This window comes from Arachis ipaensis, chromosome B2, assembly GCF_059453495.1.
Source record: "Arachis ipaensis isolate K30076 ecotype BB chromosome B2, ASM5945349v1, whole genome shotgun sequence".
Lineage (NCBI taxonomy): Eukaryota > Viridiplantae > Streptophyta > Magnoliopsida > Fabales > Fabaceae > Arachis > Arachis ipaensis.
In genome coordinates this window covers 14,457,937-14,482,768 of record NC_142437.1, presented here as the reverse complement: position 1 = coordinate 14,482,768, position 24,832 = coordinate 14,457,937, and the positions used below count along the sequence as shown (strand labels likewise).

Genomic DNA, 24,832 nt, shown 5'->3' with positions numbered 1-24,832 from the left:
AATTATTCACACAAGTTGTATGTAAATCACGCATTTTTTTTTCTTTTTCACGTTCTTTCATTTTTTCGTGTATTTTCTTTTTTTCGTCGTTCTTCTATTACTACTATTGTTGCTAAGTTTTTTTATTTCTTTTCCTCTTCTTCCTCTTTTTCTGGTGTTATTACAATATTTTTTTATTTAATTTTTTTCTTTTTCTTATATTTATTCTTTTTAAGAGAATGAAAACAAAAAAAAAAATTATAAAAAGGTAAAACAAGAAGGAAAATGTGAAGAAGGAAAAAAAGAAGATGACGACCATGACAATGATAAAGAAGAAGACGAGAGAAGTTTTGAATTGTGCATAATTTATCAAAAAAATAGCACCATAAATTTTTAAGCTTGACACAGAAAATTTTTAAATGTTAACACTGAACTTTATTAAGGTTGATAGGGAAAATTTTTTAACTAATTAGAAGTTATAAAAATAGCACAAAAGTTTTTTAAAAATAACACTAAAATTTTTTAATTGTAACACCTAAATTTTGCCCAACATATCTTCTTTTACTTTTTCTTTCTCCCAACATGTTCTTTTTTTCTTTTTCGTGTTTTTTTATTAGACAAAAGATTTGTTGTATTTTCTTATGTGTTATTTTTGTAAAATAGAAGATTTTATCTAAATAAATTTATTTTAAAATTGAATTGTATATTCTTAAATTTTAAATAACAAATTGTCTTGTGATAGAGATCAATTCAAATTCTATATTTATTGTGATAAAATTTGTTTGTTTATATAATATATTTTGGTATCATTTTTATTTTATTTTTGTGTTTTATATAAAAATTTGCGATGTCATAATTTTGTTATATATACAGCATAATTATATAAAGGTTTAAAATCCAAAAAAAAAAAATCACAATCATTGTATTGAAATAAATAAATAAATAAATAACTGTTACTACTACTCACTATTATTCTAAACCTTGGAAAAAAAAAGGTCTTTGTGAATTATGATTTTAGAGGTGAAAAAAATTAGAGAGCTGAAATAATATAACATAAGGTGATATAAGCAAGCATATTTTATTTTGATTTTTCCATAAAAATATTAAATGGGATGAGGCACAGAAAAAGTGAATTGGCATTTGTGTGTTAAGAGTGATAAGAACATCGACCCACATGTTAGATGGGGATCCAATCACATGAGCTTATCCCCTCTATACCCCGTGATCCAACGCTCCAAGATTCTCTGTCAATCAGAACCGTCCATTAATGTGGTCCATGATCTTGAGGACCAATGGGCTGTGTTTGTTCCCTCTCACTCCTACAACCATGCTTTTTCATGTCCCCCCCTTTTCTGACCCCCACCCCCACGCGCTCCTTCAACCGTGTGCTTGTAGGCCCTCTTTCTCAATCTCAATTATGGATGCCACAACAAATTTGCATATTTTCTTTTTTTATTTTCTTAATTTAAAAAATAAATAAATAAATACACATTAGCTTATGACAATTGTATTTGTATAATTATTGTATATAGATGTCAAGAGTATTTGCTGTATATAATATTGTTATGTTTTATTTCTATTTTTTTTGTTTTAAGAGTTGAAAAAAAAAAGCTTAAAATGTGAAAAATATATACAAATTAATAAATGTTATTACAAACCAATAATAAATCCTTAGTTATTTATTACTTAGTATTTGTATAACTTATGAATGTTTATATTAATGAAAATAAATTGAATGACTTTAAATGTTTCTCAACGCAAAAGGATAAAAATAAAATTATTTTCATGGAATAAAATTTAGGTAAATTTTATATTTTATCTATTAGTAGAGTGATTATTATTATTATTATTGTTATTGTTGTTGTTGTTGTTGTTGTTATTGTTGTTGTTGTTTTTTGGTTCTCTGCGGTATCCTTCAGCCTGATAGGTCAAGGACTAATTCGTGGCGGATCGGAGCTCTATTTAAAGATTTGCGGCTAACCAATGGATTGCTGTATGCACAAGACGAGATTCAAATTCTCGACACTTACTTAAACGGACTAGTGAACTAACCATTAGACAAACCCAACTTGGTTGAGTGACTATTCCTTTTTAGCATCTTATGAAATATAATTTGATTAATTGATTAATTAATGCATAGAGCAGAATTTAACTAAGTGTTTTGGAAAGATGGAATAAGTTGTCCACATGAGGACCCTACCATTGCATGTAAAGATTTGAAATTCATGCACCAAAAGAATAAGTCACCTAGATATTGTCCCTCCCTAATGTTTCTATAAAAATAAATCACCAACCAAACTATTCTCATCACACACCACATCTTCAATTCCTTCTCAATTATCACATCTCTCTCTCACACACAAGAAATTTCATAATACTCTATCATAGAAATTGTGAGCATCTCTTATTATTATTAGATCAATTGAGAAATTGAAAAAATATATAGATGGAGAATTGTAGCTATGAGAAAGTAGGTTTGAACCTTGAGGCAACAGAGTTGAGGTTGGGTTTGCCAGGCAGTGCTGATGAACATGATGAGAAACTCTCGTCATGTAGTTACTCATCATCATCATCATCAAGTGTTGTTATTAGAAGCAACAAGAGATCTTCACCTGAAGAATCCATTGATGATGAGGAAGAGCTCAAAAGCAACAAGAGAACCATGATTTCTCATCATAATGATGACCAAGACAAAAATGTCCCACCCTCAAAGTAAGTCATATACATATATCACAAACAATAAATCCAATATTCAAATTTGTGATAATAATGAAATTATTATTGAAATAAATGCAGAGCACAGCAAGTAGTAGTGGGGTGGCCACCAATTAGATCTTACAGGAAGAACAATGGTGTACAACAACAACAAGAACAAAAGAAGAAGGGAGAAGAGGTTGATGGGGTTGGTATGTATGTGAAAGTGAGCATGGCAGGTGCACCTTACTTGAGGAAGATTGATCTCAATTTTTACAACACCTACCAAGAATTACTCATGGCTTTGGAAAATATGTTCAAGTGCACTTTTGGTAAGGACCAAATAAAATTCAATAACACAAATTATTATTATTATTATTATTATTATTATTATATATTTTTCTATTATTGAAAAGCATAATTTGTTAATTATATTTTTTTAATTTTAATTCAGGTGAATATTCAGAAAGAGAAGGCTACAATGGATCTGAATTTGCTCCAACTTATGAAGACAAAGATGGTGATTGGATGTTGGTTGGAGATGTGCCATGGAAGTAAGTTTCTTTCTTCTTTTTTTTTTTTTAAATTCTCTTTTATTTTTTAATTTTATTTATTTATTTTCTCATGTTAATTATATTATTGCAGCATGTTCATTTCTTCCTGCAAGAGGCTAAGGATTGTGAAAGGATCAGAAGCTAAGGGATTGGGTTGTTTATGAAGCATGGAGTAATTAAAGCATTGAAATAGTGGACCATGAGAATTGAATTCCTTGTTTGGTTTGTGCAAAGCAAGAAACTGAATTGGTGGCCTATGCCTATGTGAGAGGTCATAATAGTAATTACCAATTAGCTAGCAAGGTGCCATAGCCCATATACAAAGCCTTGCTTCTTCATTGAGTATGGATGCTTTTAAAAAATCCCCAAAACAAAACAAAACAAAAAATGAAGAAAAGCAAATGATGTTACTTTAATTGTACAGATCAGAGAGGGTATATGATATCATATCTCATTTTGTCCTACAATACATTATATATGTTTTGTGTACAAATTATTATATGTATAAAAGTTGGATCTACGAGTTGTAACGTTTTTTTTTTTTTTTAATAAACAAAATTAATGGTCTGATCTACATCTATATTTATCTCCCCAGCATTATATACTCAGAATTTCTTTCTTTAAAACAAACAAGTTCAACACCATAATGTGAAATAAAAAATGAACAAAAACAAGAATAAAATATACAATTAAAAAATGCACATTTCTTCGCTCTTTGTGACTAAAAGAAAAAATTGTTAATAATTTTTTTTACACTTGTTTTTTTATTCTAAAAAAAATTCTTCCATTTCTTTTCGTTAAGACATTTCAAATATTACAAATACATCAATTACTTCTTGCGCTCCTCTTTTTTAATAAAAACACTTGTCCTATTTTCAAAATATTTTTTTAATGTACCTAAAAAAATCATAACCTCCCAAAATTAAATAATCATATACACCGTACATGTCAAATAAATTCACAATAAAAAAACAAGTGCTGAATATATATATTCAACATCTTTTCTTCCTCGTAAAAAATTCTCAGCTTACTCAATTTTTCCTAAGTATTCATTCTACCTATTAAAACAAACCAATTAAATAATTTTATTTTTGATGGAATCAAACCTCTTCAAATAATTTTGATAAAGTTATAGCTTATTACCAGAAGCGTTTCTTCCTACAACACTTATACAAAAGAGTTAATAGAAAATATTCTTTCTCTATCAAATTTCTACACAACTCTATTCTCTCTATTATTTGCTAGTTTAAGCAGCCTTAAAGTATCATACAATTGATTCACTAGTTTCAACTTGGTAATACTAGGGTGACCAAAAAAAGTTAGAACATATCTTATTTAACATTCATTAATTGTTGCAACAATTAATATATGCTAAATAAGATAAATTTTAGCTGATTTTGGTTAATTATTTTTTGTTACCAAACATTTTCGTTTTAACTCCCGTTGATATAAATCTCGCCTTCATTGGAAGTTCCAAATCTATTCTAACTCATCCTAAAATTGACAATCCCCTATAACATATCCTCTTTGGTTTGAAATTGAGAAAAGTCTCGAAAATCTACCTTTCAAAAATTCGTATTGTAACCAAACTTCTTCCCAAAATCAAGTCTTTCTTTCATCACCTATTTTCATTGACAAACCAATAATCATCTTATCTCTCACATATTATTTTTTGATATGTAATTGACAAATATTTTTTCATAAACACCCTCTATCAGATAATATCTAATTCAATTAAAAAATTATTATAATATCATCTTTTTCATTGTACAATATTGCTCCTAACTCCACAATTAAGTCTCATGCTCTTCTATTTTCAAACATCTATTCCTCCCATTTCAAAGTCTGTTCATCTCTACTGGTCATGTGGCTTCTGAATTTTTCATTGAAATAAAATAAAAAAATTTATTATTTTTCAAAATTCTATTTTTCAATTTTAATTTTTTAAATATGATTTTTTTTTTCAAATTATATAATTTTTATAATGAAAAAAAATCTTTATTAAATATGGCTTATTCCCATATATCTATATATGTCTGGAGATGATGATAATGGTTATCATTGCCTTCAACAATGTTGAAGAAGTCATGGTTGTTGTATGTGTATTTTTGTGTGTATTCTTATGTATTTTTGGAGACGATGATAATAATTTAAAAACTTAAGTTTAGTGGGTTTTAGAAAAAATTGAAGTGAAGTTCTTCGGAAATTAGGCAAACTCTATAAAAAAATATAGAGTTCACGAAGAATGTGGCGAATTCGCTCTAAATCTAAAAAAAAATTGCATTTAAAAAATTAAAGTTGAAAAATTAAATATAAAAAAATAATTATTTTTTTTATTTTATTTCTAAAAAAAATCCTCTCTGGCTTCTAGCTTCTGTGCCCGAACCAACCTCATCCAATACACCCTTTCTAGCATCAACTTCCTCATGGCTTGAAGTCACCCCATCTCCATGATGTACTGTTTTTCCACCTCCAACGGAACCATCTTCATCAAGACATTAACCCAGCTCCCTTTGTCAAATTTTGTTCCACTAGCATCTGCATCATCTTCAGCTCATTATCCGCATCATCATCAGTCCCATCAGCGTGCAGTAGGGGTGTACATTTAAAAAGCACAATATAGTTAATCGATTAAAAAATTATAATTATATTTTGGTTAATTAATTTAATAAAATAATTTTAAAAATTATATTTATATTTTTTAAAATTAATTAACCAAAACTAAATTTAAAAGATTGATTTTTATCCGATTCACCAAAATCAAAACCAAATTTAAAAAATTCTTATTTCAATTTTTTAGATTAAAATTTTAATTATAAAAACAATTTTTATCCAAAAAACGGTTTTTTCCTTTTAAAAACTAATTTTTTATTCAAAAACCAATTATTTTTTTTAAAATTAGTTTTTATTTTTATAATCAGTTAAAACTAATCTTTAAATTTTTAATCAGTTAATAATCAATTTTATCATATAAAATCAATTTAATTAATTAATCAAGATTAAATTTTTATTAATCAAAATACAATTTAATTTTTTGATTAGCCAAACCATATACAGCCCTAACAACCCACTCTTCATTCCCTTCTTCATCAACAAAGGTTGTGTCACAATTTGATTCTCGGCCTCCATGTCCTCATCATTACGGCGTTTCATTGTCAGTAGCACCGGTTCCACCTTTGTGTATGGCCGTATGGGCACGCAAAGCTATTGCTACCACTGCTTTTCCGTCATTCTCCACCGATGATTTGTTATATTTTAAAAATGACCAATCAAACATATTTTTATTATTTTTAAGATTTGAAAATAAATTATTCTTTCACAAATTAAATTGCTATGTAGTCACCAAAAAAAAAAAATTGCTATGCCCATTTTTTTCCTTTTTATGTACATCTATCTCATGTCATATGAGAAACTAAACAAAAATGCTTAATATACACTAAAAATTAGTTATCAATTCAGTTATTATAAATTTTGTATATAATTATATATATTTATTTATATATTTTTTAATTAAATAATAAATCAACAACATAATCAAATTTGTCATATCATACTTCTAAAAGACTAATTAATATATTAAATTTGTTTATAGTAGTATAATGAGATTAAAATTTGAGAAACTATTCATTAACCAAATATTCTAATTAAGTAGCAAAAACCCCTTATATTACATGAATAAAAAGAAACTACACTTGTGAAGTGTGTAATGTGATCATGACACAATAGTATCGATTTATCTTCTTCCTTTTTTTTTTGTCGAAGAAAGGATACTATCAACGAATAATAATTGATTAAGATAGCCAGTATCTCTTATTCATCAGAGGTCTCAAGTTTAAGTTTTAACAGTGAAATAATAATAATAATAATAATAATAATAATAATAATAATAAAAGAGTCTCACTGAAAAATCTTTACCTTTTTCACAGTCGTAGTGCTAATAACACAATAATCGAGTTTAAGAGATGCTAGAAAGAGATGATGATGATGGTTTTCAAAACTCACTGATTGTGGTGAGACAGTGTCCATGCCTATCACTCATGGGATTCTCCAAATTGGGCAGACATGGTTATGGTAACGTCCTAAACTCATCAATCCAAAAATAGACAAGAGATGCATGAACCCTTTAGTCATTATCCTAGATACTAGCTTTGCTTTAATAATTTTGAGTTGTTGCCTCATTGGATTCTTCCATTTTTCACCATTTCAATGACGTAGACACATGATTCAGATCAATCAACTTCCCCTCCACCGAAGTTGGAGTTGGGTTTGCCTAACACCTTCACAATCCCAAACAATAAATGTTACATGAAAATAATCATCATACTAAGTTAACATAATATCCATCCATCCATCGATTAAATGGACAATCCGGCTTTGTATACACAACAACCCACTGACCAACAGCTTTGTGAGATACCATGAAAAATCAAAATAAATGTGAATCCCAATATAATTAGCGTCTACACTCTATCAATGATGATAAATAAATTAAAAGTACAACGATAACTAGATAACTGTGTTTATATTACACTTTCCTTCTGGATTCTAATATTGTATAGGTTATTGACTCTATTCCATTGGCCAACTAATGTAGCTGCTTTATTAATCAAATCTTCTGTTAAAAAATATCAGGTTTGGTCAAATAGATTCCCATTATGAGTTCTCAAATGCCATTAAACCATACAAGAAATTATCCAAAATGCTAGCAATGAAACAATCAGCCTCTCCGTCATTGAGTGTAGCTATCACAATAAAAGAAACTTGGATCATTCTCCCTATGAAGATTCAGAAGATAGTACAATATAATTAAGTATACATGCAAAATTCAGTATCGACTATGATCATCCCGGTTGATTTACCAATTACCACCACAGATTACAAACAACGGCGACATGAAAAAGAATAAAAATTTGTGGGTAAATTGGAAACTGTACAAAGAAGTTCCACAGTTGACATTGAATTTTGGTTCCGACAAGGATTCAGTGAACCTTCAGAAAGAAAACATCTCATCTGCAGTCACCATATCTACAGGCATCCTAGAGTTGTGACCCGATAGGGATCCCATTCTTGAATCCAATATTTCGAGTTGGGACTTGACCCATGGTGGATTGTATCTGCCATCGACCCACAGAGCTTCGCCTGTATCTTTGTGCTTAAAATCGGGGCCTTTTGGGTTCCTCTGCAATTTTAAAAATATATATATATTTTAACATATAAAGCGTAACAAATTCATGATGACTTCGAAAAAAATGAAACTACTTTAAGAAGCAAGTTAGACATGGCTATAAAAAGAATTCAGAAGGGTGTTCCATGAGTTAGTTCAGCCACAGTTGAGGAATTGAATTGTTAATTAGATTTGATCTACTAAATATAATCCAAAGCTGCCAAATGTTGGGATTTTCCCCTTTGTTATGGTTCAATGCAATAACTGACGCTTCATGCTAAAATGGAAAGCATGAAAAACTGTAAGGACATGAGAATGAAAGGAGCTTATGAAATCAATCAGATTAATTATGACTATTATTTGAATCTCAATAAGACCTAATACATGTCATGGACTTGGAACCAGATGCTTTCATCTATCCTTAAACTTTTGTGCTTTAAAATAAACGAAATCGATAAATCAGTAAAGCCAAAGTAAATTTGATCATGTATGGGTGCCAGGGCAAAGCAACTCCAAAAACAAGAAACAATGGCCAGCACACAATACTTATCCATAATGCTAAAAGGGAATAGCACAACCAAATATTCAACTTTTCTATATTAATATTGAAAACTTACCTTATTTTTCCTATTGTCCCACCACTCCCCTGGGCTAGCAAAGAATGCTTGCCATAACTCAACTACAGAACCAGTATTCGTTGCCGGATAACTTGCTTTTTTACCTGAGATAATAGCAGAAGATAGTCAATGTCATCTTGGTGAAAAACAAATCGTCCTGAAGTTAGCATTATATTCCTCAGAGTAGAAGTCATACCAGATGTCGTGTAATCGAAGTCTTGATCATGTGAGGATCCTGGCGAGAAATTCCCTTCAATGAAATTCAGTTGCTGAGCAACCACCTGAGAGAACATAACATAGTGATGCACTTGCAGACAGCAGCGAGAAAACAAAATTACAAAAGTAAACTATTTATCGGTAATCACAGAAACCTTGTAGTAGGTTTGTTGCTTCCCTTCATCACTTTCAACTGTATCCGTCACCAAACGACCAGAGACGTAAATTTGATGGCCTTTCTGTACATGCTGAAAAGCAGCATGGGCCAGCTCATCCCAGAACGTCAAATTAATCCTGATTATAAAAACTAGCTTCTTTGAGAAAGACACTTATTTTAAGTCAGCACAAAATGAGGAGTTTGCTGTGGTATTAAGATAAAACTCAAATTTTCAAATCATTTGACATTCTCTAAAACAAAATTTCATTAGAAAAACCACAAAAGAAGGTGGATGAGAAAAAAAAAAAGAGAATAATAACAAGGGGTTGGTTATACAATCCAGTAGAACCCAAAGGTGCTTACTAAAGAGAATAAAAATATAAACTTTGTGAAAAGCAAAAATAACAAGAAATGGAATGCAATGCAATAATAAAAGGTGCTTGCCAAAGAAAAGCAAAAAACATAAGACATTGAGTGCACACACAAGAACAAAACAATCAAATAAAATAAATCAAAAACAAACAAGGGAAATCAAACCGACATTATACACACTAGCACATCTCTACATTGACACAAAAAGATTACCATAGCTGAGGTCGCTTAGTATCAATACTAACTGTCCGACTAAGCTTCTAATCCTTAGTTTCAACGTGCGTAAAGGTAAACCTTCTATTTTGTAACTTGAAGGTCAAACGTTCAAATTCTAGAAGCAGTCTCTGCTTAGCATTTAACAACAGCTGCATACATCTACTTTAAGACCTCATCGGATGCGACCCTCATGCCATGTACTAATAATCTCTCGCACATTCTTAGCTCCTATAGGGAAAAAAATATCCATGTATTGTTACTAAATTTGAGCACTAGACCAAACAGATGTAACAAACTCATACAAGTCCTCTCTAACAAGAATTTATGCATGTAGTAACCTCTCAATCTCCTATAGAATTTGAATATGACGAATTCATCCCACACTGCACAAATCCGTCCCTCATCGATCACCAAACAAATTCATACATGTACAGATTTTGTACATAACACTAACTAGTCGTCCATTTTCGAATAAAGAGTAGCCTAATCTGATACAAGCATATTATGAATCCACGAAAGACGACTCAAATATTATTCCAATGGCGAAGACAAATTTATCACTTCCAAACCCTAAGACTGATTTCTCCAAAAGAAACAAGAGAATTGTGTTCCTTCCATTGAAGCAAATGCATAATATAATTTCACAAAATAAAAATGAATGAATGAATGAATAAAAATCCGGTTTCAAAGATAGTTACCATGAATTCTGGGTGGCGTTCTTCTTAACGGCGAGGCGGGTCCATGCGAGAACCTTACCGGAGGGGAAGTTCTTGATCTCCACCGGTGCGGCGACGACGCCGATGAGGCTGACGGAGTTGCATAGCTCCTTCTTCCACTGAATCTCCGATGGCTTAGGGCACGCCACGTGTGACTGTGACTGCGATTGCTGAGTTTGCTGCTCGATTGAGTAAGGGGAATAGGAACACTTGAGCGAAATTGGTTTGCTCATCTTCTTGCATTGGAACTGAGTTAAACACTGCGTTTTAGGTTTTGAATTGGGAACTATGAGAAGGTTCCTGAAGATGGTGCATGACGTTGATGATGAAGATGGTTGTTGCAACAACGCCATCATTTTGTTGCTGACTTGCTGTGACTGAGAAACTGTGACTCTGCATAGCTCTTGATAAGGGAAATGCTGAATGAAGAAAGACGCTCAGTTCTTTTGGCAAGAAAGATATTTGGGCTTAGGCCCATTTTCATTAATTTATTGTTAGCCCAATATAAAATGGGCCTTATTATTCCTCATTAAAGTTTGTGTTGTGGCTTGTTGCATAGCAGACCATGATGTACTCTTTTCTATTTCTATTTCTTGTGAAGATACGGTTATTAGTAACTAGAATCTTGATTTAGTTTTTAAAATCTTTCAATATCATCATTTTAAATGAGTCAATCATTTTGTAAAATTTGTACTATATTTAACAATTTTACTATTTAAATCTTATTAAGATTTTACATTTTACGTACTTAATTTACTTTTTTTTATTTCACATAAAATCTTGATTTTCTCAACCTATTAGATCAAGGTATTTTGACTGGAAAAACTTTTTTTAAAGTAAATAGATTAATAAGATGAGAAATAATCTCTACTGAATTTGTATTTTTTATTATATATATGAGTTTTACTAACTTAATCCAAAAGAGCTAAAATATTATATATTTAAAGTTTGCTGATAAGTATTCAAGAACAAGTAGTTAAGATCTTTTGACATTACGATCTTGAATAAGTTAATCTATTGTGCTGACAATTTTAAAAATAAAATTGTATTATGAATTCATGTTTTATATTAAAAATTTAAAATTTTGAATCCATCTATCATGTATTTATAAATAAATATATAGTAGTTAATTTGATAGCTAATTTCTTGTGTATACATAACATTTTCTAAAAGAATATAAGTATTTTAATAATAAAAAATGAGAACATGACGAAAATTTGAAAGTGCCTTTTTCCAAAGAAGCTTTATGCACCCTTTACCAAAAGTATTAGTAGTTTAGTACTTATTTCGTGCCTATTTGGTTTTCGTTTACCAACCAAATGTAATTTTAAAGCCAGAATTAATGTGTATCACGTATAATATTTAATTATTTATCATAACAAATGTTGGTAGTAATAATCTACTCTAATTTCTCTAACTTTGATTCCTCTAAAAATTAGTTTAGTTATTTGAACACTAAACCAAATGGGAGGATGAAAGTGGAGTCATGAAGTATGAAAGGTGATTGTCATTAGGGTGACTTCATTTTTCATACATGTAATAATGTTGGTGTGACTGTAAGGTCAAAAGGCATAGGATGAATGGTTTCACATCGTAGGACTACATTTTAGTGCCATGTTAGGACATGACTTGTCTGGTAAGTTGAGAGTTACATTGAAGGAATGTTGACATTAGAATAAACATGAATAGTCCATTCCCACCTATTATTAGCAAAGAATGATTTTAGTAGGTTATGATAGATTATAGAAACCGATGGCAAATTGGTATTGGGTATTCATAAATCATAGTCATTAGATATTCAAGTATGAAATATATACCAAAATGGAATTGTTATTGTCACTTTATAGTTGCATAAGGTTACAACTTACTGATAAAGATTAGGTGAAGAGAGCACCCACAAACTTGTGCTTACACCAATAGATAAGAAGACCAATTATTTTAGAATAAACAAGTCACAAACAAAAAAGCATCATCATTTTCTATTGGACTTGCAAGAACCAGCATTCTTAAAGCAACTCATTATCCATTTCATCTCTACAATTTTCAAACTCTCTAAGGTTACATCACTAATTAAAATATACACACCACTCTAAGCCTTTTACAAGGTCCCACTACCCACTAACCAAAAAAATATTAAGCCCCCACTATAAAAAAGTGCTTCCATCATGTTCCACTAACACCCACCCATGGATACAAAAAACATAAAGAGAAAGCTTTTGACATTTTCCTCCCTTTAATTGAAAACCTAGCAAGACAAGATGGGGCCTGCTATTTTTTAATACATTGACATAGAACCCTGTATTTAACAAAGGTAAAAGAAAGGTAAAAAGACTATGGCATCTGACTTCGATTGCAACTTGATGGAACCAATGACTAAAATTAAGGGTGGGATTTGGAACAGACAAATGACTCTTGGGTCTTGGGTCCCAGCAATGTAGAGTAGGCCCTTGAGGGGCACCACTTGATGGGGCGAACCCCCTAGAATTCTTATATGAGCATAAGTTCACAGCCTCATATTTACACACACACTCACAACACAGTGATGGGGATCCATAAACAATTGAGTATATTTTAAATAAAAGAAAATGATAAATAAGTCTCTAGCCTTTTATTCCGAAGACAAATAAGTCTCTCACCAAAGTTAATTACGAATAAGTTCCTGGCCTTCGTAAACGGGAGACACATAAGTCCCTCTATACAAATTCAAACCATCCCTAGAGGGACTTATGTGTCTCCCATTAACAAAAGTTTAATTTAGTGAAGGATTTATTTGTCTTCGTGATAAAAGATTAGGAACTTATTTGCCCTTTTCTCCTTAAATGAAGTGGTAGGATCGACTTTATTGCGAGTTTGTATAAACATGAGGTGGCAAACTTGCGATCATTCAAGAATCCCTAGGGAACCCCATGACTTAGTTATATGTGTCTATGAAGGAGGGTTAGTTTCTGGCTTTACTATGCTAGAGGTGTCTGGTGGTTGTGACTGGTATATCGCTGAAGCTAGTGAGATTGGCATGATGCAGAGTGCTTTTGATTGAAGGAACTGCATGGCGGTGCCAACATTTTCTTCCATTAGCTTAGCTACTTGCCTTTCTGTGCCATCATTCGACCACTTCTCCCAAGCTGGTTGGTTTCTTCCCTCGCCGCCTTCTTCCTGATCAAGGTACTAAATTTGATGAGTCGTTCAGGAAAGTGAAATTTTGCAAACTACACATTTGTCATAACACTTACCTCGACTGATGATAATGGGATGTCGGTTACTAATGGAGCCACTGCACCGGCACCGCCCAGCCTACTCATGCTCAAAACCTGAAAAACCCCAATGAATAAACAATTATGCAAAGTCTTTGCACTTGTAGTTTCAAATCGGTGAAAAATTCAAAATTGTATCCTATTAGGAGCTTTGATTTCACTATAATTTTTCATATTCAAATAGCAATATCTACTCCCATGGATGGCTAGAGAAATCCATGAAGTTGTTATCATGTTTGTAGGAGAAAAAGGGTTTACAACTAACAAAAATATGGGAAATCATACTTCCATTGAGGAACTCCAACTGAGTCAAGCAACTCCCATTATAAGCAGTAATTAATTAGAAATTGAGACCTAATAAGAACAGACAGATATATAGCAAAAATAACTATAGAAATCTGATGAGTGTCACGAGGGCAATAACCTTCACTTGAAGCCTTAAGAACTTGACGTAATCCACAATTTCATCGAGCATAGCAGCTCTATCTGTCTGAACAAAGCAAACATAAGCTAACATCAGAAAAAATGAAATAATTAGACAACTGCAGGTGCAGGAAGTCGGCGGGAATACTGCAGAACCACAACTTAAAAAAAGAAGTTTCATTATATCTTGAAATTGAGAAGAGATTTATTTCGTTTTTCAAGCACCCTAGACTTCACATCTAAGCAGAACATTGGTAAACATTTTTCCTCTTAAACCCCTTTGATAGAAGCAGTTTTCCTTGATTAACTATATTGTGATATCATGTACAATGTATTCACTATCTTATTAGTAAATAAAATGAGGGGAAAAACAACGGATGCTCCTAGATCGCCCAGCAATTTACATATTCATATATTGAAGCATTATGTTTCAAGAAACTTTTACATTCAAAGAAGTCTACAAACACATTCACATTGCCAAAGACGGACACAAACCGTGCCAATATAGGTCATTATGTTCTAATCAAGCAAGAAATGAAAATTGTGTTCCAACATTACAATACATTGAAACAGAAATCAGTCAAAACTCAAAGAACCAAATTTTATTGATGCTGATGCAAAATTAAAGAGTCCAATATAATGACAGTATTGAGTAGTCTATACCTTGTTAACACTGGGAACCAGTTCTTGCAAGGCCCTGATCCTTTCAGCTATTCTTTCTCTGCGCAGCTGGTAACATGAACGATGAAGAAAAATAACTGATTGAGGAATTAACAAAAGCAATTTTCTCCCTAAAGTTAAATTAAAACACCATCACAGCCAAAAACTAAATAAATAGATCTTCATAACAGCAGAGTATGTTTTTAAATATCCAGAAGCTCACCCTTTCAGCTATGCTGTGTGGATCTGTAGCCTGACCTCTACGAGCCCGCACCCGAGGGCGCATTCCTGGTGGATGTGGAGCAGCGGGAACAGTTGTAGGCATGGGCTGCCCATGGAAAACCTGCAAAAGAACACCAAAAATTGCTATTGTTTCGGAAGTAGGGGAAAGAAAAAAGCATAGAAGAAAGCATTTTATATAAGACCAAGCCAAAACCAAGCATATTATGTGTCCTATAATTTTAGACCTGAGGTTAAAAGACCCAAAGGAAACGGCCCTAACCAGAAACCCCCAGACCTGAATAGCTGAGTTTCAAATGTATCATATTTGCAGAATGTTAAATCACTTCCATGAGAACAATTTTAACAGGGTTTTAGTAATGTATTAAGAGTGAGCTCCTATCTTACAGTCATAATACACTCATCTTCATCTCGAACCCTTCCTGCATTATGTTAAAAGGCTATATACTCCAACTAAAGTACCACAACAAAGATCCAGACACCAAGTACAAAAATTTGAATATGAGCACTCGTTGATCCTATAGCAAGTCAGCATCAACAAAAGCATGCCCAAGAAACGTACCACTACAGCATGTTGAAGAGTCTTATTTCTGAGATTCAATTTTGCAGAAAAAGTACCATTCAACACTTGGTGTTGATTCTATCAACTCCAAACTAAATGTTCTATAATTTCTTTTGCTACTATATAGGCATAGTAAGTTAGCATAAAGCCGAAACCGAGGAAACACCTAGCATATTCACATATAAACAATGCTCAACATAACTTTCCATCTTCTATTTTCTGCAATAACATTCCCTTTACATCTTTCATTTCTCTATGAACACCAACTCCTATTCCACCAACAAATTCTCACTTGTTACTTGTTAGACACAAGACAAGTAGACAGCCATACTTGTTACACCCCCCCCCCCCCAAAAAAAAAAAAAAAAACACCACAAAAACAAACCAAAATAAAAGATATTCTGCCGAGAAATTAAAACCCTCCTTCCTAAACTAAGATCGTCACCTTTCTTACCCCTCACTAAACTTAACTCTCAAGTCTTATTCTCCAAGCCAGTGCATGAAGCTCCTATATAGTGGTGTCTGAGAAGAATGAACCTACATACCCTTGCTTTCATGCGAGATTCGGGTTGCAAGCCAGCAATCTCAACATTATGCCAAGGCTCACCCTGTTTCTACACTATAAAGCTAAATACACCAAAGCTATAAACCCTCTCAAATCTCATAGATAAAATACAACAAAATAAATCGCATGGACCAAAAAACAAAAAAAGAAAGCATAAACAAAAACATGAACTCTTTTTGTTTACTCAAAGTATAAAGCAAACTACCATATTATACTGAATTTGAAATCATTGAAGCACTAACCTCACTCTCACTCTCGGTATCAATTTTCAACACACTACAAAAACAAAAAGCAACAAACGCGCGCGGGCACAGAGAAAATAAATAAACAAATATTTCTAGAAATAGAATTTCACTAATTTTCTAAAAAATTAAGGGAAAGAAGAGAAAATGATTGTTACATTCTTAACTCTTCCATCAACAACGTCGTCACGAAACCGTTTTCCACTTCCAGAAGCATCCTCAGGCTTCAAGAACCCTCCTCCATTCCCTTGCTCCAGGCTCAGCCCAAGCTCGTACACCGGCGACGGGTGGAAACCACCACCTGCGGTGGCGCCGACGAGGTACGCGGCGGAGGCGTCGTCAGAGCTTAGCTGAAGCATCATCGGCGCCGCTGGAGAAGCAGCAGCTGCAGCTGCGGCGGCGGCGAGAGAGGAGGCGCCGGTTCCTCCGGCGAGGGTGGAGTCGGCGGAGGCGAAGTTCGGGAGGCCGAGGATTTGCTCGAGGAAGTCGTCGGCGGCGGGAGCCTCGGAAGGATGGCGATTGGCCATGAGGGAGAGCGAGTTGGGTTTCTTTTGGACTCGAGCGAGTCGAGTTCTGAGTTGAAGCTAACGTGTTATGAGTTCTGACTCGGGTAAATTGAAGCTACATGAAGTAAGGGGAGAGAAGGGTCTCTTTCTTTTCTTTTCTTTTCTTTTTTTTTTTTTCCCGAAAGTGTTCTGACTTCTGAGCTCAGAGGAAAAAATAAGGAGAAGATACAAGAGGCGTTTGGCTTTATCGTGGTTAAAAAGTGAATAAATAAAAAGGGAAACTTTTCACATGTGCCAATTAGTTTATTGGTATACCGATATGACATGTACGGTTCGGTTGATGGTCATTATTTTGTCGTTGTGTGTTTGAAAATACCAAAAACAACCCTATTTTGCAAGTTAAAATTACATAAAGGTTAGATTCCGTGAACAGCTTGTTTTAGCCAAGTATAGCCAATAATAGTGAAAGTGGCTTGAGCTAATGGTTACTTGTTAGAGTGGATGGGCCATTTGTTCTTTTAGGCTACGTGTTTCTTAAAATAAGATAAAACAACATAATAAAAATAAAATATAAAAGACAGAAATATAAAATTTTATATTTTTATATTTTATCTGGTAATAAATTAAAATAAATTAAAAATTAATTTTTTTTATTCAAAAAATTTGAAATGAAAAATATAATAATAAAAAATATAATAGTAAAGTATTATTTTTATCTTTAACGTTTGGGGTAAATTCTATTTGTGTCCCTAACATTTAAGGGTGTGTTTGGCAAACGCGTTATAACTTACAGGAGAAGAAGCACGTTTAACCTTCTTAAAAGCTTCAATTTTTGGTTTGGTAAACTTTTGATCCATGAACGTAGAAGTGATTTTACTTTCAAAACCACGTTTACAAGAAGCTACAATTTTGAGCTTCTGCGTTTCACCAACGGGCTTTTAGCTATCAATACTCTATCTTTATTTATCTTTTACCAACTTTATCCTTTATGCATGTTATTATATTATTTATGAAATTCTTATTATTTTTGTTTACATGAACTCTCTTTTTTTTATTATTTATTATTTTTATTTTTTATTAATTATTTATTTGATATTATACACTTTATAATTGCAATTTTTTGTATTATTTTTATTATCTTTTTATTAGGGGTGGCAAAGCGGATCGGCCCGTCCCGCATAGGCCCGCCCCATAAACGGGGCGGACCGGCCCGCCCCGCCAACTAAAATGGGTTCAAAATGTTAGCCCGCCCCGCTTTATGGCGGATTGGCAGGTTGGCGGGCTAGCTCGCTTGTTTTTTTTTTTTGAAAAATAAAATTCATTAAAATTAACCAAAAAATAATAATTAAAAAATTAAATACAAATAAAAAAATAGTCATATTATAATATAATTTTTTTACTATTTTTTTTAATTTTTAACTTCAATAAAATTGTTCAAAATATTATTTGTCAATAGAATCATCTTTATCTTAAAAAATAAGTCACATAATTTAAGCATATATAATAAATTGTAAAATAAAATAAATAAAGTTAATAACTAAAAGAAGAATAAAAACAAAAATGAAAAAAAAAAGTGTTGAAAAATTCTATAATTATTAATTTTATAATAGTAATCACTCTTTCATTTAATAAAAAAAGAAAAATAAAAATCTTCGGACCGCCCCGCCCCACCAAAACCCGCCAATTTGGCGGTGCGGATTTGGCGGGTTTTTTTAATTTGGCGGGCTCCAAATCCTAGCCCGACCCGCCTTTTTTAGCGGGTTTAGCGAATTGACCCGACGGGCTTGACCCGTTTTGCCACCCCTATTTTTATAATATGATTTATTGATTCTATTAGGTAAAGTAAATTAAACAAAAAATTAATTGTAAATAATAATAATAATAATAATAAATTATAGCATATTAAAAAGGAGTATTAAGAGTATTAAAAATATACTATATAAAAAATATCATAAAATTTTTTTGATTTATTTCAATTACTATCAAGATAAATATTTAATTTTTTTTATTATTCTTAGTACTCTCTAAAATTTATATTTTGTTAGTTTTAATTAAAAATATATTTTGCTAATTTTTATATATTATTTTTATTTTATTGTATAAATATTAATTTTATTATAAAATTAATTAATAAGATCTATTCAAATATCTAAATTAAAATGATAAGATAATATACAAAAATTATTTTTAAGTTGGTGTCTATTAGTAATTTTTTATCTAAAAGTGATTTTGAGTAGTATAATCCAAACAACATTTATTTTACTATAATTCATTTTGATGTAAAAATTGCCAAACATAAATCACCTTAACACAAACCTACTTTTCATCAAAATCAAGTTTGCAAAATCAATTTTATTCAAACTCCCGTTTGTAAACTGTAATCCAAACACACACTAAATCGTCCTATTTGTATCCTTAATGTTTATAAAAGTGATTCAATGTTATCCTACTATCAATTATACTAACAAATCAGATTATATTTTTCAATTATTCTCACTTGGATGTATTCATTCTCAATTAGGTCTCACTTGGATGTGTTCGATTTTAATATTATACCCACTATTTGTGTTTAGATTCAATTATGTCCCCTAGAAAAGTGAATTATGTAAATATTGTAGGAATTAGTTTCAACATTTGATGAGCTATTTTTCGGAGTAGATCATCGATTCCATCCCAGACATTTGTATTCTAACTTCAAGAAGATATTTTTAAAACTCAAACTAAAGCGCTCATGATGTGTAATTGACGGCAGGATAACATTGAATCACTTTTACAAACGTTAGGGATATGAATAGGACGATTTAAACGTTAGGGACACAAATAGGATTTACCCCAAACGTTGGGGACAAAAACGATACTTTACTCAAAATATAATTATAAAAAATTTATAAGAATAATAAAAAAAATAAAAAATAAGTTGTGTCTTTTGTTATTGTCTCCATATTTTTTCTGTCAGGATGGACACAAAATATACTAATTCAGTGTCTCTAAATACAATATTTCTATCCATGTCTCTTCTTCTGTCAAACACAATTTTATATATATTTTATCAATTTTTAGCAAATCGAAGGTGATTCGATATCTATTATCTGGGAGCAAAACCTACTCATCTTTGTGAGTACCAATTTTCTTATAGTGCATCAAAAACCTTTCGATTGAATAGAAACTTAAGGAAATATGAAAAAATAAATAAAAGACTTTGAAAATAAATTGACTGAATTTGAAATGAATTGCATTGAATTTAAATAAAACAGTAAAATGTCCTCAATTAGATCAAAGGACTTTTGAAATGAAAAATAAAAATACTGGAATGTAAAGTTTGAACAGAGAAAATAAATATTGCTTGAATGATAAACTTGCAAGAAAAGTAAAATTTGCAGAAAGTGTAAATAAAAAAGTTAAAACAGTGGAAAGAATCCTACAGAAAAGTAACTCGAACGCAAACTCAGTAAGTCGCTGGGATATGAGTGTGCTTGAGTATTTTCTGAAACAAAATTCCAACATTTATTCCTTCTATTCTTCTCTTATTTATAAGAATCTTCCACCAATTGGGTTGAAATGTAACCTCCAAGTTCATTAATTCATCAGTAAACGTTCTTGCTTCTTTTGCTTGACAAAAGTAACCACCAGGAATAGCTTTCGAAACTTGGACCCTTTGATTTAACATTTCGAGCAGCTTGCTGAACAAACGTGATAATTTTGACACTTGTCCCGCATTTCTAGCCATAAACTTTTTTTATGCAAATCTTTCTTTGAAGACGCGTGCTTACTGACTCTCAAATACACCTTTTTTCGAAATAAAGTATTTTGGACTAACTATTTTAGTATCTCTATCCCAGTATCATGTCTCTCTAAACAAACACAATATTAGATTTTTACCAAATCTTGCAAAAGATCAAAGTGGATAATAGACAAACTTTGAATATTTTTCATCACTATGTGCTCTTGTCAAGGGAACGGACAATATAAAATTAAAGATAACTTAGGATAAAATATGGTATAACTGTAATCGATTATATATGTGTATTTTTTAAGATTGATAGTAATGATTGATGAATATTATTAAATATTAAAAAGAGTACTGCTACACATATAATAAGTCTTGGTATATAAGTCATACAAGCATAGTTGTCAGAACCGAACCGGTGATCGAACCGGTTAGGTCATTGGGTCATTGGATTACTGGTTCAACTGCTGGGTTACTGGTTGAACCGGTTGACCCGGTCCTATGTAAATAAAAAATAAAAAATAGTCAAAAGTTTAAAATTAAAATTTAAAATACATATTTTTACTAACATTTTAAAAATATCAAGTTATTTTAAAATAATATGGAACATGAACAATAAATATTTTATTATTTTTACTCTATCATAAATATTTTTATTTTGTTTTTATATTAAAATAACTATTATTTTTAAATTTTAATAATTTATTAATTAGTTTATATCTTTTATACTATTATATACTACAAGTATTTATTAAAAAATAATATTAATAGATATTATATAATTATAAAAAAATAAGTGAGTTTATAATTATTGTTAAATAAAAATATAATTAATTTAAGAATTAGTGAATTTATAATTAAAATTAAATTAAATTAAATAAAAGTAAACTATTTGATGAAAGATATCTATATGTATTATAATTTGCATATATTTTAATATGAAATATAGTGGTTTGGTTGTTGTGGAGTGTTTTTGTTTCCTTGAGGGCAGGAGTTCGAACCCTACCTCCAGCATTTTGAAAATATTTTCACTCTCAAGCGGTTCGGTCAGACCGTCTCACCGAGTTTGATCGGTTCGTATTAGTTCATTCTGAATTTGACCAGTTCATACCAGTTCGATTTCTTGTACATTTCAAACACCAGACCGGATCGGTATAGGGTCCGATTCACTGGTTTTCTGGTCGAACCGGTTGGTCCGGTCCATTTTTACAACTATGCATACTAAGGGTGTTTGCAGTGCGGTTTGGTTCGGTTTTAAGGAAAAAAGTCATCCGATTCGAACGCTTAATTTATGTGCGGTGCGGTTTGGATAGGATAAATTTTTTTTGGAAATCCGATTCGATTACAAGCGGTTTGGATCAGTTTGGATTTGCGATTTTTAAATAAAAAAATTAAATACATATAACAAGTTTCAACATCAAATTTTAAATAATCAACAATGATATAACAAGTCTTAACAATATCTTAAAAAACTAATGATAACACAACAATAGAAATAAAATTATAGGTTAGTTAAAATAAATAAATAAATAACATTTTAAACATAAAATATTTATTAAATAATAATAATAATATATAATACATGAATAATAGAAAAATGTATAACAAATTGAACATGTTATAAGTATAATTGTAAATATAATAATAAAATAATAATATTATAGCACATTGTGCGGTTTGGATTGGATTTGATCGGTTATGAAAAGTAGATCCGAAATCCGATCCAATCCAGCGGTTTGCAAAAAATAGAATCCAATCAAATCCGAATTAGTGCGGTTTTAATCGGTTTTCGATTTGGATCGGATTGGATGAGCGGTTTAGTTTGGATCGGTTTGGATTTGAACACCCCTAATACATACAAGTTAATTCTAATTCGAGTACTGCTAGCCAATATGAATAAAATGAACATCATCTATACTATTCAGAATAACCATCCGGGTACTAAACATCTTATGTCATGAAACCACTCATGACCCAAAAGCTTAAGCTGATTTTGGGGTTCACCAAGGATCGAACTCTTGACCTTTCGGATCTAGAGCTCTAATACCATATCATGAAACCACTCATCCCAAAAGCTTAACCTGATAAAAAAATGTAACATTAATGGTTATATCTCTAATACTTCCTAAACCTCTATTGTACACATTGTACAAAATTTTCATTGGCTCCCTATACTTTCTCTTCTAATTCAACAAAATTCACTTACATAATGCGTATCTTTGTATCATACGTTCCTCCTCCTGCTCCTCTTCTTTCTTCTTCTCTTTTTTTTTTTTTTTTTTTTTTCGTTTTTCATCCTTTGCAATTTGATGTGGCTAAAGTTATTGGGCACAAATATAGTAAGAGGACTTGACCAAAATAAAAAGGCGTTATTGTTAATTATATTTATTTTGCATTCAAATAAAATAAAATATGTGACAAAAATATAATTATTATATATTTGTGTATATTACACGCAAAAATATTTTATAAAGATAAATAATCAACTACTATATATATTTATGTATAAATATATATGTTATTTTACTCAAATTTTTAATGAAATTATTATCCCCTGAATAATCAAATTTAGCATAAAAAAAATCAAATTTGTTATAACCAGGTAATTAAATTTTTTCATAAATACTAAATATGTATTCTTATATAACTAGTGACTGATTTTTTATTTTTGTATTTATGTAATATAGTCAAAAATAATTTGACATACTTTTTTTATATATCAAAATTAATATCAGTATACAAATTTATAACTTACATGAATTTAAGCCGAATATAAAGCACATGGATACAAAAATAAATTTATGTATTCAAACATTCTTTTATTTGAATAGAGTGTTTTTTTTCCACTTCAAAATACTCATTTTATCTTAATATGCATTATCTGTATTATTTTATTTTATTTTTATGTCTTTAGTAAATATTTTTTTAACAATGAATAATATTAATAATTTAAAATTATTGTTTATACTATTGTTATTTAAATATTCTCTTAATAATGAATACTAAAATTCAATACTATAATTTATATAAGAAAAATTAGACACAGATGTATTAAATTTAATTTATAAAAATTGTATAATTATATTTTTATTTTTATTTTTATTTTATTTTATTTAAATAAAAGAATTCATTAACCAATAACTCAAGCCCAATTGACATCTGCTTCTAACACTATATTTAGCCGGTTCAAGTCTAACACTAAGCTTTCCACAACACCACAATATGAGCTGCTTTGAATGTACAACAAGGGCATCAAGCCACATTTCAAAAAAATCCACTCTTCGGTTAACGAAATGGCTGGTACTCATTTCACGGTGTTCAACATCTATGCATATACACATAAAAAAATGTCTTTATAATCTTCACCACCAACTTATTTTATTCATTATATCCACGGTGAAAAATTAAAGAATACCAGTATGCCAGTAAAGTACAATGGCATATGTGAAAGTCTTCCAATAAAAAGGTGATTTTTAGAAAATTATATTTCATTTTTGCCCCTTTGTTTTCCTAAAAGGGACTACATTTTTGGGAAATTTACAAGTCCACCCATTATCTCTGATATTTAAAAAAAAAAAATCGAGAAAGGAGCAAATATATCCTCACTTTTTAATTTTTTATAGCCTTCACAATTAAGCTTTCCCATCGAATAGAAGAACAAGATAGTCACCAAAAAAAAAAATAAAAAATTAGAAGAACAAGATGATGATGATTAGAAGCAGGATTGATAAGAAGGAGGGAGGGTTTATTTATTTATTTATTTATTTTTATCGAGATAACTTTATCTAAAAATTAATGTTTGGGATAAAAAAATTCTCATTTAAAAAGAATAATTATAATATGGATCTAAGTATGGGTATTTATGAATCGAACCGGATCTGATATAAATAGATTTAGATTCAGTTTTAAAAAGATAACGGATCAATTTTGTTCCGATCCGAAGCGATCCGAAAAGAAATCGAATTAAATCG

General features: G+C 30.9%; 3 protein-coding genes across 4 annotated transcripts; 1 reads left to right on the top strand and 2 right to left on the bottom strand.

Annotated features, from left to right (window-relative positions):
• Positions 1-2,160: 2,160 nt before the first annotated feature.
• On the top strand, positions 2,161-3,803 carry LOC107626821 (uncharacterized). Its single transcript, XM_088504867.1, has 4 exons — positions 2,161-2,691; positions 2,776-3,005; positions 3,128-3,227; positions 3,319-3,803. The coding sequence occupies exons 1-4, from the start codon at positions 2,426-2,428 to the stop codon at positions 3,389-3,391; spliced, it is 669 nt and encodes a 222-aa protein (XP_088360993.1). The 5' UTR covers positions 2,161-2,425; the 3' UTR covers positions 3,392-3,803.
• A 4,057-nt stretch (positions 3,804-7,860) lies between these two features.
• Positions 7,861-11,104, bottom strand: LOC107624893 (protein OSB1, mitochondrial). The gene is made up of 5 exons (XM_016327370.3): positions 10,668-11,104; positions 9,380-9,518; positions 9,205-9,289; positions 9,009-9,112; positions 7,861-8,406 (listed from the first exon to the last, which is right to left on the bottom strand). Exons 1-5 carry the CDS (start codon positions 11,039-11,041, stop codon positions 8,218-8,220), a joined length of 891 nt encoding a protein of 296 aa, XP_016182856.1. The 5' UTR covers positions 11,042-11,104; the 3' UTR covers positions 7,861-8,217.
• Positions 11,105-12,642: 1,538 nt separating this feature from the next.
• Positions 12,643-17,320, bottom strand: LOC107624894 (transcription factor UNE12). Of its 2 annotated transcripts, none has more exons than XM_016327371.3 (6): positions 16,787-17,320; positions 15,243-15,362; positions 15,023-15,088; positions 14,361-14,426; positions 13,916-13,993; positions 12,643-13,838 (listed from the first exon to the last, which is right to left on the bottom strand). In XM_016327371.3, the coding sequence occupies exons 1-6, from the start codon at positions 17,153-17,155 to the stop codon at positions 13,611-13,613; spliced, it is 927 nt and encodes a 308-aa protein (XP_016182857.1). In that variant the 5' UTR covers positions 17,156-17,320; the 3' UTR covers positions 12,643-13,610. The 2 variants fall into 2 exon arrangements, with proteins under 2 accessions (XP_016182857.1, XP_020971186.1); XM_021115527.2 differs by having other exon boundaries at positions 16,796-17,298.
• Between the last annotated feature and the right edge of the window lie 7,512 nt (positions 17,321-24,832).

Excerpts from the sequence above, each read along its gene's own strand:
- LOC107626821 (XM_088504867.1), top strand. The coding sequence starts at position 2,426 with ATGGAGAATTGTAGCTATGAGAAAGTAGGTTTGAACCTTGAGGCAACA. Across the intron at positions 2,692-2,775 it reads AAAAATGTCCCACCCTCAAA|AGCACAGCAAGTAGTAGTGG; the intron begins GTAAGTCATATA and ends AAATAAATGCAG. Across the intron at positions 3,006-3,127 it reads TATGTTCAAGTGCACTTTTG|GTGAATATTCAGAAAGAGAA; the intron begins GTAAGGACCAAA and ends ATTTTAATTCAG.
- LOC107624893 (XM_016327370.3), bottom strand. The coding sequence starts at position 11,041 with ATGATGGCGTTGTTGCAACAACCATCTTCATCATCAACGTCATGCACC. Across the intron at positions 9,113-9,204 it reads CTTCGATTACACGACATCTG|GTAAAAAAGCAAGTTATCCG; the intron begins GTATGACTTCTA and ends CTATTATCTCAG. Across the intron at positions 8,407-9,008 it reads GGGACAATAGGAAAAATAAG|AGGAACCCAAAAGGCCCCGA; the intron begins GTAAGTTTTCAA and ends TTAAAATTGCAG.
- LOC107624894 (XM_016327371.3), bottom strand. The coding sequence starts at position 17,155 with ATGGCCAATCGCCATCCTTCCGAGGCTCCCGCCGCCGACGACTTCCTC. Across the intron at positions 15,363-16,786 it reads TTGATGGAAGAGTTAAGAAT|GTTTTCCATGGGCAGCCCAT; the intron begins GTAACAATCATT and ends GTTCTTTTGCAG. Across the intron at positions 13,994-14,360 it reads TCTTAAGGCTTCAAGTGAAG|GTTTTGAGCATGAGTAGGCT; the intron begins GTTATTGCCCTC and ends GGGGTTTTTCAG.